Here is a 17,997-nt window from a genome sequence, read left to right on the forward strand (position 1 = left end):
GTTCAGCTCTTCTTCCTGAGCAAATACCCTCCCCCTGCCCTCCAGCTCCTGATAGCAGCCCTCCCTCGCGATCACCTACCTCCATATCGGGATCATCCCACTCCAGTCTAATCACTCAGTTCCCTCCTCTCCCAGGACCTACCAGAGAGCTACCTTTGGCAGCGCAGCAAATATTTAATGTGGGTGCTGAGTATTCATTTATTCACCTGTGCTCTGCCTGATGGCAGGTCCTTGGCTCCTTGTCTGCTAATGCTTCATCTTGAACCATTTTCTTGGTAGTTTATTTTTGTCAGTGGTGGTTTGCCACTGCCTTCCACTCTCAGGTGTAGAACGAGGAGACAGGTCCCAAGTCTACCTCAGTCAGAGCGGGAAACAAATCTGTGCTGTTGGTGTGATTCTGAACCACATGCTTGCCATCTAATCAACTGAGCTAACTAGACCCTGTGCAGAGTATATTGAGCTATATATTGTTATTTTATCTTTTCAGTGGCACTAATAAGCCTAAAGCAGAGCAGATTTTCCAAAGTGCATTATTAAACACAATGCTGAGTAGAAATCTCACCTCAGAGCTTAATAGTATCAAGCATATAGCTAAGGCTATAGCTGCCAAATAGCTCATTATCAGCCCCAAACTATAGTGTGATTTGAAATTTTTCTGTGCTGCAGTTTGATGTAGTCACTGCTATATTGTTATATATGGTACAGTGTAGGATGCGCCCTGAGTTTATGACTTGAAACAACTTTGGTGCAAACATCACTAATCTGGCAATGGGGATTAAAATATGTGAACTATATTTTTTTCCCCAGCATGCACATTTTTGTATAATTGCTTCCATCCCTCTGTAATGTCTTTCATGTCAATATCATTGATGCTTCAAAAGGTAATGCTAATTTTGCCAAGCATTGTACATGAATGGAAACAATTAAATTAAAATTGTACACGTTAACACAGACAACCTACACTAATCCACATAATCAAATCAAGATTGAGCTAGCTTTCTTGGGAATGAAAGTTTGGGTTTGTGCATATCGATTCATTTAACAATACATGACATCTGAACTGCTTTCCTTTGAAATCCAGGTTTGGAGTAGAACCATCAGGATTGGTCAAATTAGAAAAAGAAATAGAACAGGAAGAGTCCCATTCAGCACCTGCTACATCTCCATCTCCATCTCCAACTAAATCTCCTGGAAAGAAGAGTGCAGGAAAGTTGCTGGATGATGCAGTAAGTAAAACAAAGCAAAAATATCAACCAAAGTAACAAATAGGCAGAAATATCTTCCCTAGTTTAATTCAAACTATGATTGACATCCTCTCTGGTTTCAATGTTCATTCTGATATTCAAAAATGATGAGCCCCAGCCAGTAGCAAACTCGAGGCTTGAACTTTTTGGATGGCGGGATCTTGTTTCTCGCCATCTGAAGAGTCAGTGGAGATGCCAACTGCCCCACAGCCAATTTATGTTCCAATGAGCATAAGTTGGCTGGAAGCGGGGCTTACACCCCTCATCCGGGTGGAAGCCCCAACTAGAGAGCTGCCGGCCAATCTGATTGGCCAGCAGCTTTCCAGTCCCTGCAGCGACAGCGCTGCAGTGGGCAGAAGAGGAAGTTCAAGACATTGGAGATTAAGTCCAGGAACTGGAGGTCCAGGTAAGTTGACAGGATCCCGGGGATTGGGGGGGGGGGGGGGGGGCGGTGGAGGGCAGGGAAGGCCTGAAAGTAGGGGTTCTGGTGGGGGAGGGAGGCGATCGGGGTCTCGGGGGAGAGGCTGGGGGGGGGAAGGTAGGTCTAGAGGCCACCAGACCTTAAGAGGGCTTCTAATTGGCCACTTAAGAGCCTCAGTTGGGGCAAGGGAGGCCTTCCTGTCTGAGGTGTTGCCCGCCCCAGCATAATATCGCTGTGTGGTCACGGCGGGCGGGAACCTGGAGGGAATCCTATCGCTTCAATTTCATGTTCTCCCCCGCCTAAAAACCAATGGTGGGAGTGCATAAAATTCTGGTCCTAGAGTCGAGCTTGAATATGGATGCGCTATCCAAGACCACAACATATATTGATTTAAAGCTCAACCTAATGCCAGCTAACTAGAGATGGACTTCCCAGATCTTTATACAAGCAAGTTTTTACGTTTCTTGAGACTGCTTTTGGATTGATAAAAATGAGAGCATCTGTGGCCAAGGAGATTAAAAATCAACTACAAGTGCTGGATATCTGAAGTAAAAACCTAAAATGAGGAAACAAAGTTCTAATGAAGTAACTCTTAACACATGAGATCACAAGAAATAGGAGCAGGATTAGGCAGTCAGTTCATTGAGCTGCTCCGCCATCAATAAGATCATGTCTCATCTAATTGTGGCTTGGATTCCATTTTCCTGTCTGTCCTCCATAATCCTTGACTCCCATGTCAGTCAAAAATCTGTCTAACTCAAACTTGAATATATTCAATGACCCATCTTCCACTGCTCTCTGTGGAAGAGAATTCCAAAGACTGACAACCCTCTGAGAGAAGAAATTCCTCCTCATCTTTGTCTTAAATGGGAGACCCTTATTTTTAAACTGTGCCCCTTAGTTCTAGATTCCCTCATAAGGGGAAACATCCTCTCTCAACATCTACCTTGTCAAGCCTTCCCAGATGTTTCAATAAAAACACTGCTTATTCTTCTAAACTCCAATGAGTATGGGCCCAGCCTGCTCAACCTTTTCTCATAAGACAACCCCTTCATCCCAGGAATCAGATCAGAGGAATCCAATGCAACTATATTGCTCCTTAAGTAAAGAGAACAAAACTGTGCGCAGTATTCTAGATGCGGTCTCGCAAATGCCTTGTACAGTTGTAGCAAGACTTTCCTACTAGTATACTCCATCCCCCCTGCATTGAAGGCCAACAATCCCTCCATTACCTTAAGCACCTTCCCACTCAAGCACAGGAGATGCCCTTTTACCTCTTCCCTTCTCACTGTCCAAGGCCCTAAAAACTCCTTCCAAGTGAACCAGCAATAGTAAACTGTATTTGCTGCTCATGCTGATGGACACATCTTTTGATCCTTTACTATACCCATTACCACTCCCTTTGGTTTTTATACCATGAAACTCTTTGTCATTTAATATTTCCTGTTTCCACCCTACCACAGAGCTTTCTTTTGTTTTTTCTCCCCCTCCCCACCCTTCATTTGCTCAAAACCGATTACATTTCTCTTTCCTCCATTTTGATGAATGGTCATCGACCTGAAATGTTAACTCTGTTTCTTTCACAGATGCTGCCTGAGCTGCTGAGTATTTCCTGTATTTTCTGTTTTTATTTCTGATGAAGGATTCACCTCTGAAGTATTAAGCCGTCTTTTCTTTACAGGAGCAAATAATACAGATGCTGAAAATCTGGAAGAAAATACATTCCATTTTTTTTTTAGTTCATTCATGGGATGTGGGCTTCGCTGGCTGGGCCAGCATTTATTGCTCATCCCTAGCTGCCCTTGAGAAGGTGGTGGTGAGCTGCCTTCTTGAACCGCTGCAGTCCATGTAGTGTAGGTGCAACCACAGTGCTGTTAGGGAGCTCCAGGATTTTGACCCAGCGTCAGTGAAGGAATGGCAATATATTTCCAAGTCGGGATGGTGAGTGACTTGGAACTTCCAGGTGGTGGTGTTCCCATCTATCTGCTGCCCTTGATCTTCTAGATGGTAGTGGTTGTGGGTTTGGAAGGTGCTGTCTAAGGAGCCTTGGTGAATGTATTTAAGGGAAAGCTAGATTAAGGAAGGAGAAAGGAAAAGAAGGATATGATGATTGGCTTAGATGAAGTAGAGTGGGAAGAGGCTTGTGGCATCAACCAATTGGGCTGAATGGCCTGTTATTGTACTTTAAATTCTTTGTGAAATACAGAAAATGCTGAAAAACACTCAACAGGTGAGGATGGTTGGAAATCTGATGCAAGGTTATTTACCTGAAACATTAACTCTTGTTTCTGTTTCTAGAGGTACTGCCTGAGCTGATAGGTGGTTTCCAGCGTTTTAGAACATAAGAATCAGGAGCAGGAGTAGGCAATTCAGCCCCTCGAGCCTGCCCTGCCATTCATTACTATTATGGCTGATTTCATTTCGGCCTCAACTCCAACTTCCCGCCCTCTCCCCATAACCTTTCAACCCATTACTAATTAAAAATCTTTCTATCTCCTCCTTAAATTTCTTCAGCATCCTGGCATTTACTGCACTCTGAGGTAATGAATTCCACAGATTCACGACCCTTTGAGAAAAGTAATTCCTCCTCATCTCTGATTTAAATCTACCACCCCTTAGCCTAAAACTATGGCCTCTCGTTCTAGAATGCCCCACAAGGGGAAACATCTGCTCCACGTCTACTTTGTATATCCCCTTTAGCATCTTATATACCTCAATTAGATCTCCTCTATCCAAGCTAATATATTACCCCTAACTCCATGTGATATTATCTAGTGTATTAATCTTTTGTGCGGCACCTTATCAAAGACCTTCTGGAAGTCCAGATATACTACATCTACAGGATTCCCATTATCCACTTTGCTTGTCACATCTTCAAAGAACTCTAGCAAATTAGTCAAACACAATTTACTCTTCATAAAACTATGCTGACTTTGATGGATTGCATTTTGACTTTCCAAATGCCCCATTACTACTTCCTTAATAATGGATTCAACAATTTCCCAACGACAGATGTTAAACTAACTGGTCTATAGTTTCCTACTTTCTGCTTCCCCCCGCTTTTTGAATAAGGGCATTATATTACCATTTTTCCAATCCACTGAACCTTTTCTATTTTGATTTCTCTTTACAGATAGTGCTAGCCATGCTGCATGTGGATTATATCCTGATTTGGATGCGATCCATGTGCGATGCATGCTGCGCACAGGTAAAGCGGCCAGTGGCAGGACCATGGGGAATTGGTCTTCCGGCATTGCCATATCGTGAGCTTTACTTGTAGCCCTGAAAGCAGCTTGTCAGTAGGGGTAAGGGAGTGAGATTGGCTGCTGGGATACCAGCCAAGGGTAGAAGATAAGTCGGGAGGAGATGGAAGGAAATCAGTGTAGGGTGTGAGTGGTCATTGTCAATGGCCCACAGTTGTAATGTGTGTCATGTGAAGTCAGGAGGAGACAGGAGGCTGCCATTCAGCCTGTCGTGTACATGTCACTTTCTGCAATAGTAATTTAGCCAGTCCTACCCACCCACGCCACCAGTCTTTCACCGTAGCTCTTCAAATTTTTTGCCTTCAGGTGCTTATCTAATTCCCTTTTGAAAGCTGCGATTGAATCTATCTCCACCACTCTCTCAGGCAGATACATTCTAGATCCTAAACACTCGCTGCGTAAATAGGTTTTTCCTCATGTTATCTTTGGTTCTTTTGCCATTCACCTTAAATCTCTGTCCTTTGCTTCTCAACCTTGCACTAATGGGAAGAACTCTCTATCTACCTGTCTAGACCTCTCATTACTTTGAACATCTCTATTAAATCTCCTCTCAACCTTTTCTTCTCTTTGGACACAACCTTAGCTTTGCCAGTCTATCCATGAAACAGAAGTCCCTCATCCTTGGAACTATTCTCGTAAATCTTTTCTGAACCTTTCATATCCTTCCTAAAGTATAGTGCCCAGAAGTGGATACAGAAGTCCATTTAAAGTTGAACCAATGCTTAATATAAATTTGTCATAACTACATTGCTTTTGCACTCTATGCCTCTATTTATAAAGTTCAGGATCTCAAATACCTTCCTAACCACTTTCTCAATCAGTCCCACCACCTTCAATGATTTGTATGCATATACCCCAATGACTCTTTGTTTCTTCACCCCCTTCAGAATTGTACCCTTTAGGTTATATTGTCTCTCCTCATCCTTCCGACCAAAATGTATCACTTCTGTACATTAAATTTCATCTCTGCTGTGTTCGTCCAATTCTACAGCCCCTCTATGGCCTCTTGAAGTCTATCACTATACTCACAGTTCACAATACTTCCAATTTTGGAGTCATCTCCAAATTTTGAAATTCTGCCCTCCTCTCCCAAGTCTAGGTCATTACTATAGATAAAGCAAAGCAGTGTACCTAGCCCTGGATACAAAAGCAAAATACTACAGATGCTGGAAATATGAGATCAAACAGGAAATGCTGAAAATATTCAGCAGGCCTGGCAGCATCTGTGGAGAGAGAAACAGAATTAACATTTCAGGTTGTGACCTTCCATCAGAACTGGGAACGTTTAGAAATTTTACAGCTTTTAAGGAGGTAAAATGGGGGAAGCTGGAAAAAAAAATCTAAAGAGAAGGTCTCTGATAGGGCAGAAGACTGGAGAAACTAAATTACAAAAGAGTTGGTGGGAATAGCCAAATGGGGGTGATAATAGGATAAGTAAAGAAAAAAAAGATGGATCCAGAGGAGATGTGAATGGCAGAATAATGAACAACTGCTGTCCGAAAGCAAAAATGAGAAAAACAAAGTTAACACTGAAACCTGCCAGGAAAAGGAAACAAAATGGGTGGGTGGTGTGGGGGCAGAGATGATGGTCTGAATTGGTTGAACTCAACGTTCAATACTGTAAAGTGCCTAATCAAAAAATGAGGTGGTGTCCCTAAGTTGTCCTCCAATCTGAAAAACAACCATTCACCTCTACTTTCTGTTTCCTTCACTTAGCCAACTTTGTATCCATGCTACCACTGTCCCTTCCATTCTGTGGACTTCAATATTACTGGCAAGTCTATTATGTGGTACCTTGTAGAACATGTTTTGAAAGTCCATATAAACCACGTCAACTGCATAACCCTCAACAACCCTCTGTCAAAAAGCTCAATCAAGTTGGCCAAACATAAATTGCACAATCACCAATCATGGAGCGATTAAAATTGGGGATGCTGAAGAGGACAAAATTGGAGGGTTATAGAGCTGGAGGAAATGTCAGAGTTAGTAAGGGGTGAGGCCCTGGACTGGTTTGAAAACAGTTATGATAATTTTAAATTCAAGGCATTGCTTAACTGGGAGCCGTTGTGAATCGATAAGTACAGGGATGATGTTGGTAGCTTTCAACAGTATCCTTTGGAGACTGCTGTTTTGACTGCTGTGCACCTGACATAACTGACCGCAGTATGCACGGCACATGCTGTGGTTAGTCACAAAGCATTTTCAGAAATGGGCCTGAAACAGAAGTTAGGATACAGATTTTCATAAGAAATGGGCCTAACACCAGTTTCAGGTACCTTCCCTGATTGAGTACAGGACACCTTAACCAATAATGTGTACAATGCACTTCCATCATGGATTGAGTACACATGTACTGCAAGACTCTGCACAATTGAAGTAGAACTTCCTATAGTGCCAGTTTTCATCTGAAAAATAGGCATGGTGCAAATTTCTGAATTGCTGTATTTTTCCAGTATTTTCTGTAAAAAGAATTAATCTCCAACTTCCCGATTCTATATAAAAATGTCCTTCAATTATAAAGATTAGCATGAATCCAGATGTTTGGAAATTGTATCTGCAGTGAAAACTGCCTTTAGGTCTTCACTTTCAGCTCTGATCCCATAAGTTGTCTGGACAAAATCCTGCTAATGTTATCTCCAAGTTTCAAACCTGAATCCTTCAGTTGCACCAAGTTCCGATCTCAGTGAAGCCAGAAATTAATTTCTGAAATCTTTTGAAGCTTGGCATTTGGATTCAGAATTTTAATAAGTTTTACCTGTAAGTACTTACACCAAGTCTGGTTCAGATAAATCAGCAATAAGTACTGGAGCTTGTTACTTATAATTAGATTCTTGTTGATGTTCTCAGAAAAGAAAGTGAATCCAAATGTTTTATTCCTGGAATAAAATGGATCACTAAAGCCTGGAAGTTATTACCACTAACAAAATGGTCGCTTTTAGAATCTCAGGTGTGTATCTGATTCAAACTGGTTTAACTTGGAAATTGAACACTTCAGATTGGAGGTACTCAGAAAATTACTGGATTGGTAATCCAGAGGACGTAAATTCCAATCAAACAATGGAATCTAGGAACAGGAATAGGGCATTCAGGCCTTATCTGTCATTCAGTTTGTTCTGTACCTTAATGTCATTAACACATCTAGGGCAGAAATTTCCACTGACTGGGCAGGCGCGTGCCCGACCTGCTCGAGTGTAAAATGACGCTCGATGACGTTGGGCGAGCGTCCCGACATCATCGCGCGCTTGCGTGATATTTCGGTCGGCAGCGCTCACGCGGGAGTCAGTATCTTCCCCGCTGACAATTAACAGACCAATTAAGGCCATTAAAGTAACAATTGAATGAAATGTATCACTGCCGATCCAACCTTACGGTTCGCGGGCAGGTGAAAAAGCCAAGCGGCCTTTGGATTTTTTAGGAAACCTCATCCGCAGGCGGGATGAGGTTTCCAAAAGCAATTAAAAATTAAATAAACATTTTTAAAATTCATTCATCACATGCCCCTGCTGATGTGACAGAGTCACATGAGGGGACATGTTTTTAACATTGCTAACTTTTTTATTTTTAATGTTATAAATTTTCAGCTCCCTAAGGCAGCTCTGTGCCTCAGAGAGCTTTCATTGCGCGCACTCACATGCATCCGCGAACTTCCTCGCTCCCCCTCCTCCCATGCCCACCCCAGCAGCACTGAGTGCTGCAACGCTCATTTCATGCTGGCTGGTCGTTAATTGGCCAGCCAGCGTGAAATCAATGTTGGGACCCGATCGCGGGCTGCGGTCGGCTTTGTAACTGCCCCCAGGCCTGCCTGCTGCGCCCACCCGACAAGGTAAAAATCCTGGCCCTATAATGCATATCCCTTGATCCTCCTCCTGTAGCTACCATGCCCTAGGAAGGACCATGGACTTGCATTGGATTGGTCCATGATTTTGTACTGCAGTGATTTGCCACTGCCTTCTGCAGTATGGCTGACCAGGAAACTCTCCAACTCTTACCATCTGCAAGCAGGCATATTGGAAGGATTTACAGGCTGATAGTTATCCACATTATGAACACACTTTCCATGGCCATATAATCCTGGAGTGGATCTTCAACCCAGAGCTTCTGGCACTGTGCCACAAGACCTCCACTTATCCCTTGATACCCTTACCTAACAAAATCTATGGAGCTCAGTCTTGATTTCAATTGATCCAACATCATCAGTCTTTTGGAGGAGTGAGTTCCGGATTTTTACTACTGTTTGTATAAAAAAAAGAGTTTTAATTTCGTTCTTAATTGGCCTAGCTCTAATTTTAAAATTATGCTTACATGGTTTGGGCTCCTCCACCAGGGGAGATATAATCAATAAAGAGAAACAATCATTTGAAACACCTAGGGCAGGATTTTCGGGTTGTTAGGCGGGCATGGCGGGTGGGCCCGGGAGCAGCTGGGATATGGCCAATTAACGGCCGGCCAGCGTGAAAGGCACTCTGACAGGCTTAGCGCTGTTGGGGTGGGGGCAGGAGGAGTGCAAGTGCAAAAGTCTGTGCATGCATGGGGAGTGCACACTGAAAGCTCCCTGAAGGCACGGAGCTGCCTCAGGGAGCTGAACAATTTTAAAATCAAAAATAAAGATTTTTTAAATCAGAAAAAAATGTCCCGACATGGGAGTAACTCACAATAACATAAGCAGAATAAAAATTCAGCCCAAAAATTTATATTTATTTTTTATTTAATTGTTAAAAACCTCATCCCACCCGTGGATGAGGTTTGCTAAGATATCAAAAGGCCATCTGGCCGATTCGCCTGCCCGCCAACCGTAAGGTTGGATGGGCAGCAAAAAATTGCTTTCAATTAATTGATTAAGGCCTCTTAATTGTCAGCGGGTGCACTGCCAACTCTCACGCGCGCCTGCCAACTGAAATATCGTGCGAGTGCGAGTCATCATGTCGGGATGCTCGCCCGACGTCATCGCACACTATTTTATGCTCAGTCGGATAGGGAGCACGCGCCCGCCCGTGGGATGTAAAATCCTGCCCCCAGGTTAGTTCATCCTCAATTTTCTAAACTCAGTGGGAAGGCAAGCCACATTTATACAACCTGTTCTCATAAGTTAACCCCTTAAGACCTCAGGGGTGAATTTTACGGCTCTCCGCCAGCATATTTCAAGGTGGCAGGGTGGGAGGGGGGCACGTAAAATAAAGCAGGTGGCCAGCCCACCACCTTCCTGCCCACCCCAGACCCCTCCCCCATATTACAGGGGGCATGTAAGACATCAGGCAGCCTGCCCACCCTTAGGTCTATTGAGGCTCTTAAGTGGACAATTAGCTGCCACTTATGGGCCTCATTCCACCTCCACTGCAGTTTTTTGGTCTGCAGGAGAAAGCAGAAGAAGGCAACATTGACATTGTTGGCTGCTGTTGGGCAGGAAATGGGGTATATCTCCTTTAGGGGGTCCCCGGTGCCCATTGGGGTTACCCACACCAAGATGGTACTCCACTTTGTACCTCCCCTGGCCTCTCTAACCCAACTCACAGCCCCTTCCTCCCCTTGCTGGGGCGTGCCAGCCATGCCCAGCCAAAATCCCAGACTTCCCTGAAGTGTGGGAGACTTCTTCACTTCTTTGTAAGGACTGGTTGTAGTCCTGGCAGTGACTACTGTCTTCTGGTACTGCTGGGACTACAGAGCTGCCGGCCAGTCAGATTGGCTGACAGCTCTGTAGGGCAGGACTTCCTGTCCCTTAGGGGCAGAAGTCCAATTCTGCACTAATTAAGGCTGCCCCCACTGTATTATTACTGCGAGGCAGCCAGATTTCACGTCGGCGAGGTTCCAATTGACTTTTAGGTCGGAGGAGCAGGTAATCCGTCCTCCTGTAAAACCCACCCTGGTATTATTCTGGTGAATCTGCACCGTACCCCTTCCATGACCAATACTCTTTCCTGAGGTTTGGTGCCAAAAATCTGTATGCAGTACTCCAGATGTTGCCTGATCAAGACTCTGTACAATTGAAGCAAATCTTCCTCACTTTTGAACCCCATCATTTTCATTGCTTTTTTTACTTGCTTATTGGCTTTTAGTGATATATGTACATGGATACCAAATCTCTGTTCCTCTACAACAATTTCTCTATTCCCAAATCTAAAGTAAATAATCTCATTTTCCCAGGTTGAACTCCATCTGCCATAGTTTTGACCATTCACTTAGTCTGCCTCTGTTTCTTTGCAACTTCCTGCTCCCATCCACTCTACTGAATATGTCTCCTTAGCGTCATCTGCAAACTTAAATATGCATCTCATTATTTCTTCAATCAAGTCATTATTATATATGACAGTTTGAGAATATGAATAAAGTTTAAAAACAAAATAAAAGTGATTTCACCACACCGTGAAATTGTGTTATTGTTGTAACTGACTCACAATTGTTCTTTGGGAAAGAAACCTACCATTCTTACCAGGTTTGGCCTCTATGTGGCTCCAGTCCCATACTAATGCAGTTACTCTCATCTGCTCTTTACGGTGACCTAATAAGCCACTCATTTGTGAGAAACAATTGTAAAAAGAAGAGCTTCTTGTAAGGAATATCTTTCTTAGATCGAGGGATGGGCAATACATGCCACCCCTGGCAGTGATGCCCATATCCCACAAATTAATTTAAAGAAGGTAGATTTCTGTGTTAAAATAAATATATCACGGCTATATATTTTAATTATTATCTCCATCACTAAAGATGGGTGGAAGAAGAAGAAAGGTGCTGTGGTCCTAGAAGATCATAGGCTGCTCTCTCATTAGAGAGAGAGACAACTGTTGGTGAGCTTAGCCTGAGGGTCACCACACCTCATGCAAGGTTGAGAAGGCAGAGCCTTCATGGATGACCTCAGCCAGTACAGGAATTGAACCCATGCTGCTGGCGTCACTCTGCATCACAAACTAGCTGTCCAGTCAACTGAGCTCACCGTAATGCTTTCACCCTTGTTTATTAGTCTGTTCGTCTGTAAACAAAATATCTCAAAAACTAATAAATGGATTTCAGTGAAAATTTGCATACAGATAGGGTGTGGCCCAAAAAAGAACTTATTAATTTTTGGCAAGAATGCAGATTTGGATTCAGATCCTGGAATTTTTTAAAGCATCTATTAACATTGGGAGATAGGGCAAAATGGCTTTTTTTTAGAATATTGTAAGTTGTTTTATTTAGAATGTTGTTGATTGCTTTAGAATGTTGTGGATTGTCTCAGCTGCTGTGGTGGAATTTGTCACATGTGAGCCGAGTTTTCAACCTAGGTTGTTGGATGTGGATTGGCCTGAAGCCTCCTCAATGAGATGGAACCTTTAATAATGTTGAGTTAACACAGCATGGCAGAAGTATGCACTCTCCTCCCTTGTTGTTTTTGCTTCCCTATTTATCAAAGTAAAGAATGCCAATGCAGTCAGAATGGGAAATTTCTTTAATAGACAAAGTACCCTAAGACATGCAGGGTAAAGCCTCTTGCATAGATTCAACAACATGCCTCAAATACAACTCAAAGAGAAGCCACCATTCCATCGATGTACTTTTTCTTTTTGGCCATTCTCATAAAGACAATTAACGTGGTCCTTCGTTGTGGTTGGATATCTGATGTTTAGGGACTATACACAGCTTCAGGGCTGTAAAATAACCTCACACTATAAAACAAGTCCAGCTCATTTACATGACATTGCAGCAGTCCTGCTTTCAAGCATATGACATGCTGGACATGCACTGGGCTCACAGTGATTTATGGAGAATTAACAGCACTTATAGGGTTGTGGGTCAGCCTTAGAACTGTCCTGCTACTGAGGAGAGGAAATGATTGGAACAAGTCAATGAAACAGTATGGGTCTATTTCAGTGTACAGCTTTATAGATCCGCGGAGAAATATGGCCCTTGGAGCTTTGAAGAACAATATGGATGGATGTTACAGAATCACAGAATTGTTACGGTGTAGAAGGAAGCCATTTGGCCCATCACGTCTGCACTGGCTCTCTGAGCATTTTAACTTAGTGCCTTTTCCCTGTAACCCTGCACATTGATTCTATTTAAATAATCATCCAATGCCCTCTTGAATGCCTCAATTGCCTTCACCACATTTCCAGGCAGTTCATTCCAAACCCTAACTACTTGCTGTGTGAAAAAGTTTTTTCTCCCCTCGCATTTGCTTCTTTTGCAAAACACTTTAAAACTGTGCCCTCTGGTTCTCGATCAGTTTACGAGCGGGAATAGTTTCTCCCTATCTACTCTGTCTAGACTCCTCATGATTTTGAAAACTTCTATCAAGTCTCCTCTCAGCCTTCTCCTCGTCAAGGAAAACAGTCCCAACTTCCCCAATCTTTTCTCATAACTGAAGTGTCTCATCCCTGGAACCATTCTCATAAACCTCTTCTGCACTCTCTTCAATGCGTTAACATCCTTCCTATAGTGTGGCGCCCAGAATTGTACAGAATACTCCAGCTTAAGTCTGACCAGTGTCTTATATAAATTAATCATAACCTCCCTGCTCTTGTACTCTATGCCCCTATGAATGAAGCCTAGAATGCTGTATGCTTTAGAAACAGCTCTCTCTACATATCCTGCCACCTTTATTTACATATAGACCCAGGTCTCTCTGCTCCTGCACACTCTTTAGAATAGTATCCTTTATTTTATACTGTCTCTCCACGTTCTTTGTACCTCACATTTCTCCGCATTGAACTTCATCTGCCACCTATCTGCCCACTCCACCACTGTGTCAATGTCCTTTTGAAGTTCTACATTGTCCTCCTCAGTTTACAATTCTCCCAAGTTTTGTGTCATCTGCGAACTTTGAAATTGTCCCCTGCACACCAAGACCTAGATCATTTATGTATATCAGGAAGAACAAGGGTTCCAATACTGACCCCTGGGGAACTCCATTACGAACCTTACAGCCCGAAAAGTACCCATTAACTATTAATCTCTGTTTCCTATCCCTCAGCCAATTTTGTATCCACGTTGCTAATGTCCCTTTTATTCCATGACTTATAACTTTCCTCACAAGTCTGTTCTGTGGCACTGTATCGAACGCCTTTTGAAAGTCCATATACACCACATCAATGGCCTTGCCCTCATCAACCATCTCTGTTACCTCTTCAAAAAATTCTAGCAAGTTAGTGAGACACACTTTTTCTTTAACAAATCCATGCTGACTCTTCTGAATCAATCCACATTTTTCCATGTGACTATTAATTCTATCCCGGATACTTGTTTCTAGAAGTTTCCCCACCACTAAAGTTAAACTGACTGGTCTGTAATTGCAGGGCCAATCTTTACAACTTTTTTTGAACAAGGATGTAATGTTTGCAATTCTCCAGTATTCCGACACCTCCCCACAATCCAAGGAACATTGAAAGATTATTGCCAGTGGCTCTGCAATTTGCACTCCCACTTCCTGTAATATCTTTGGTTGCAACTTGTCCGGTCCTGTTGCCTTATCAACTTTAAGTACCAACAGCTTATCCAATTACTCCTCCTTATCAATTTTGAGCCCCTCTAATGACTGAGTTTTTTCCTCTGTTACCATGGCCTGGGCAGCATCTACTTTATAGGGAAAGACAGATGCAAAGTATACATTTAACACCTCAGCCATGCCTCTTGCCTCTGTGTAAATCCCCTTTTTGGTCCCCAATCGGCTCTACTCCTCCTTTTACCACCCTTTTAATAGTGATGTGCTTATAGAATACTTTGGGATTTCCTTTTATGTTAACTGCCAGTGTTTTTTCATAATCCCTCTTTGCCTCTTGTATTTGTTTTTTCACATCCCTTCTGAACCTTATGGCCAGAATCTTTGAGTTGGCAAGTGGGGGCGGGGCCCACTCGCTGACACATAAAATGACATGCGGTGATGCCAGGCGTGTGTCCCAATGTCACCGCGTGTCATTCAGATCTTGAGTTGGGTGAGCGAGCACCGGAGTCGGCTGCACGCCCGCCGAACTGTCAAAAGCCTATTAAGGCCATTTAGATTCCAACTGAAATAATTAACTGAGCTGCCCAGGCGGAGAGCTCGGGCGGCCTTCGCATTTAACAGGAAACCTCATCCATGGGTGGGATGAGGTTTCATGAGGGTTTTTAAACTTTAATAAAATTTTTCAAAAAAATTCATAGACATGTCCCAGCTCATATGACACTGTCACATGTGGGAACATGTCTTAAATTTTTTTTCCCTTTAATTAAATTTTTACATATCAAATTGATCTCCCTGAGGCAGCTCTGTGCCTCAGCGAGATTTCTGCGCTCTTTCACGTGCATGTGTGAAAGAGCGCAGGCCCTGACTCAGCCTACTCCCCCCACCCCCACCCCCACCCCCTTAATTGGCCCGCCCTCGTAAAATGGCGGCGCGCAACCGATCACAGGTGGCGATCAGCTTCACACCCGCTCCTGCCCGACCCCCTCCCCCAACGGGAAGAAAATTCTCCCATAGGTTTCTTCTCCTGAATGCTATCCAGCAATCTCTGCTTGAAGCGTGCATGCATGAATGTCAGATCAGAACAAGATAGACGCAGCTCTGAGGCTGTTAAGTTGCCTGTTGACACTCATTGTCAAGGATTATTCACAAATAATGATGAAGTATATTTGAGCAATCAATTACCACAGTACTGTGTTCCATCGAGGCGTTGATACCTTTGGGAGGGGGAAGGGGTGCTACTCAGTTTTAGGATTACAGTAATTTTGATAATCTTGCTATCAGTTTCAAGGCTGGTAGGAGCCAGAGGGAAGAGAATATGGTCACTCCTTTGGAATACTGAGTCTGTGATTACTTTTTGGATTAAAATAGAAAGTTTTGTAACTTAATTTGCTACCATTAAATTGTCAGTTACCAACACCTCATCAGCTATGTTCGATTTGCCATCTCACATGTAACGGATATTTTGTTATGTCTACATTGAGATTTAATTATAAAAAAATTCCAGTGTCTTTTTCACACCATTGTACTTCAGAATTTCATCGATGTTTTATATGGAGTTTCCAGCTGCTAAGGAGGCTAGCATCCTGTTCCTTTTACTAACCTAATAGTTGAGGTTTCTTAGCTCCAGAGAAAAAGGCATTAGTAAAACCATGTGTTTCACTTACAACGACTGGAAAAACTTTTACATATGTTGAGATAGGAAAATTTTCAAACTTCTTTGGGATGAAAGGTGCAGGCTGAATTATGAAACTTTTTAAACTGAAATGATGGTAACAGAGGCAGGGTTGGAGATGTTGATGGGAACAGGAGCATTGTAAAGTACATATCTCATTGTCTCTGAACATTAACTCTTAGCAATCAACAATGAAGTTGTGATTTGTCACTGGAAAGTTTGATGAAAAATGACGGATTAGGTCAAAGGAACATTGAAAAATTACAGATCCAACTTCTCGTACATATTCTCATCTGACAGGCCAGATGTGACTGACAGACATCTTTCCAACACTGACCCAAAATCTCGCTGCAACTAATTTCCTGAATGCTGGACCACCTGAGAGGCTTGACAAAGTTGCAGTTGTCTTGCTGAAGTTGTAGACTAAAAAGTAAACATCTGTAAACTAAAAAAGTTGCATGGTAGGATGTGTGCCTAGGAAATGAACTATTCTAGAAGGATCCGACCTATGTGGCTATTCAAAAGTCCTGTTCTAGCTCTAACAATACTCAAATTCTAATTCTAACAGCACATTCTCTCCATTTTAAAAAAAAATCATGGGGCAGGATTTTGAGGTCGTCGGGCGGACGTGGTGGGCGGGCCCGGGAGCGGCTGGGAAACAGTCCGCCGCCTGCGAGCAGCCCCTGGAAAGTCGCCACAGAAGAATGTCTATTGTGCGTTAGCAAACTGAAATGATGGAGTCGAGCGCGGCTGGAGACGGAGCAGGCCGGGTGGGCACTCAGCCGCCCCGCTTTTTGGAGGAGTGCCTCGCTGTTCTGCTGGAGGAAGTGGCTGCCAGGAGGGACACCCTTGTCCCCAGAGATGGGAGGAGGAGGCCACCGAGGGCATGGAAGGCATTGGCGGTGCTGGTGAGCAGCCACGACGTGGTGCGGTGCACATGGGTGCAGTGGTGGAAGAGGTTCAAAGACCTGCTCTGCTCAGGAAGGATGAGTACCATGTTGGCATGGGTCAGTATGCAGAAGTGTTAAGGTGCGGCCATTCCCCATGAACCTCAGGGGTGTTAAGAGTCTGAGTGCCAACTGTGAATGACACCGGAGCTGGCCAAGGGCGTGAGCCCTGGCTGCTTGGAGTGAGTGCGTTGTGGATCACAGACCCTGACTCGGATATGCCTTGCAAGGTGGTCCCCAGCTGGGGTTGGCCAGGCTGCAATGGCACTCCAGGTAGAGAGTGGACTAATCAATGCTCCTCTGTCCTTTCAGGAGAAAATGAGCCATAACCAAGCAGAGGGGGCGTGTACCGGCGGAGGCCCGCCCAACCTCCTGCTGCACAGCAAGTTTGAGCAGGACACCCTCGGGCTCCCCATGAAACCAGGCGTGGAGAGGCAGGGATGCCAGATTAAGGTAAGGGCGCCGTGCACAGAGGTGAGAGTTTCGGATTGTGTAACCTTTCTAGTGTAGTCTCTTCATTGATGGGAGCCTCGAACCTGGAGTCCACATTGATAATTGAAAGATGATGGCACCATAATGCAGGTCTCTATTGTCTCACCAGGATGCCTAACATGCACAGTGACAGTGTGGTGACTTTAGCTAATGACATGTCCTTGTTCTTCCTTTCAGGTTTGCCTGCTCGCAATCGCTCTGTGGACCCCGAAGTGCCACCCCTAACACCGGAGGACCACTGGGCTTCACTTGTGCCTGCACCACACTTGCTCTCTGAAGCACGCACCAGCACAGATACTAGCACCTTGGTGGGCATTAGAGAAGAGTGCAAAAGGAGAACCATGGGACGGGCAGTCAGCACACCTAGAGGAGAGTGCGAGAGGAGGACCCTGGGTCAGACAGTCAGCAGCACCTACAGAATCTAGTCTATCTAGAGGATTTAGCAACTCATCTATATTCAATAGAAGTAAGGGTAAAATAAAAGCAAGGGTCCATATTCTATTTAGTTAAGATATGTCTGGGGATCTCAGTCCTGTGATTTGCACAACC

At 43.8% G+C, this 17,997-nt stretch overlaps 1 protein-coding gene across 4 annotated transcripts in view; it reads left to right on the forward strand.

The window, feature by feature from the left end:
* The window catches only part of gas2a (growth arrest-specific 2a), a 234,078-nt gene that overhangs the window by 123,480 nt on the left and 92,601 nt on the right, over positions 1-17,997 (forward strand). For all 4 annotated transcript variants that reach the window (XM_078549532.1, XM_078549531.1, XM_078549534.1 and 1 more), the window contains one exon: positions 1,082-1,226. In XM_078549532.1, coding sequence (XP_078405658.1) covers positions 1,082-1,226 — 145 coding nt within the window. The remainder of the gene's footprint in view (positions 1-1,081; positions 1,227-17,997) is intronic.

This window comes from Cetorhinus maximus, chromosome 9 (assembly GCF_964194155.1).
Source record: "Cetorhinus maximus chromosome 9, sCetMax3.hap1.1, whole genome shotgun sequence".
Taxonomy (NCBI): domain Eukaryota; kingdom Metazoa; phylum Chordata; class Chondrichthyes; order Lamniformes; family Cetorhinidae; genus Cetorhinus; species Cetorhinus maximus.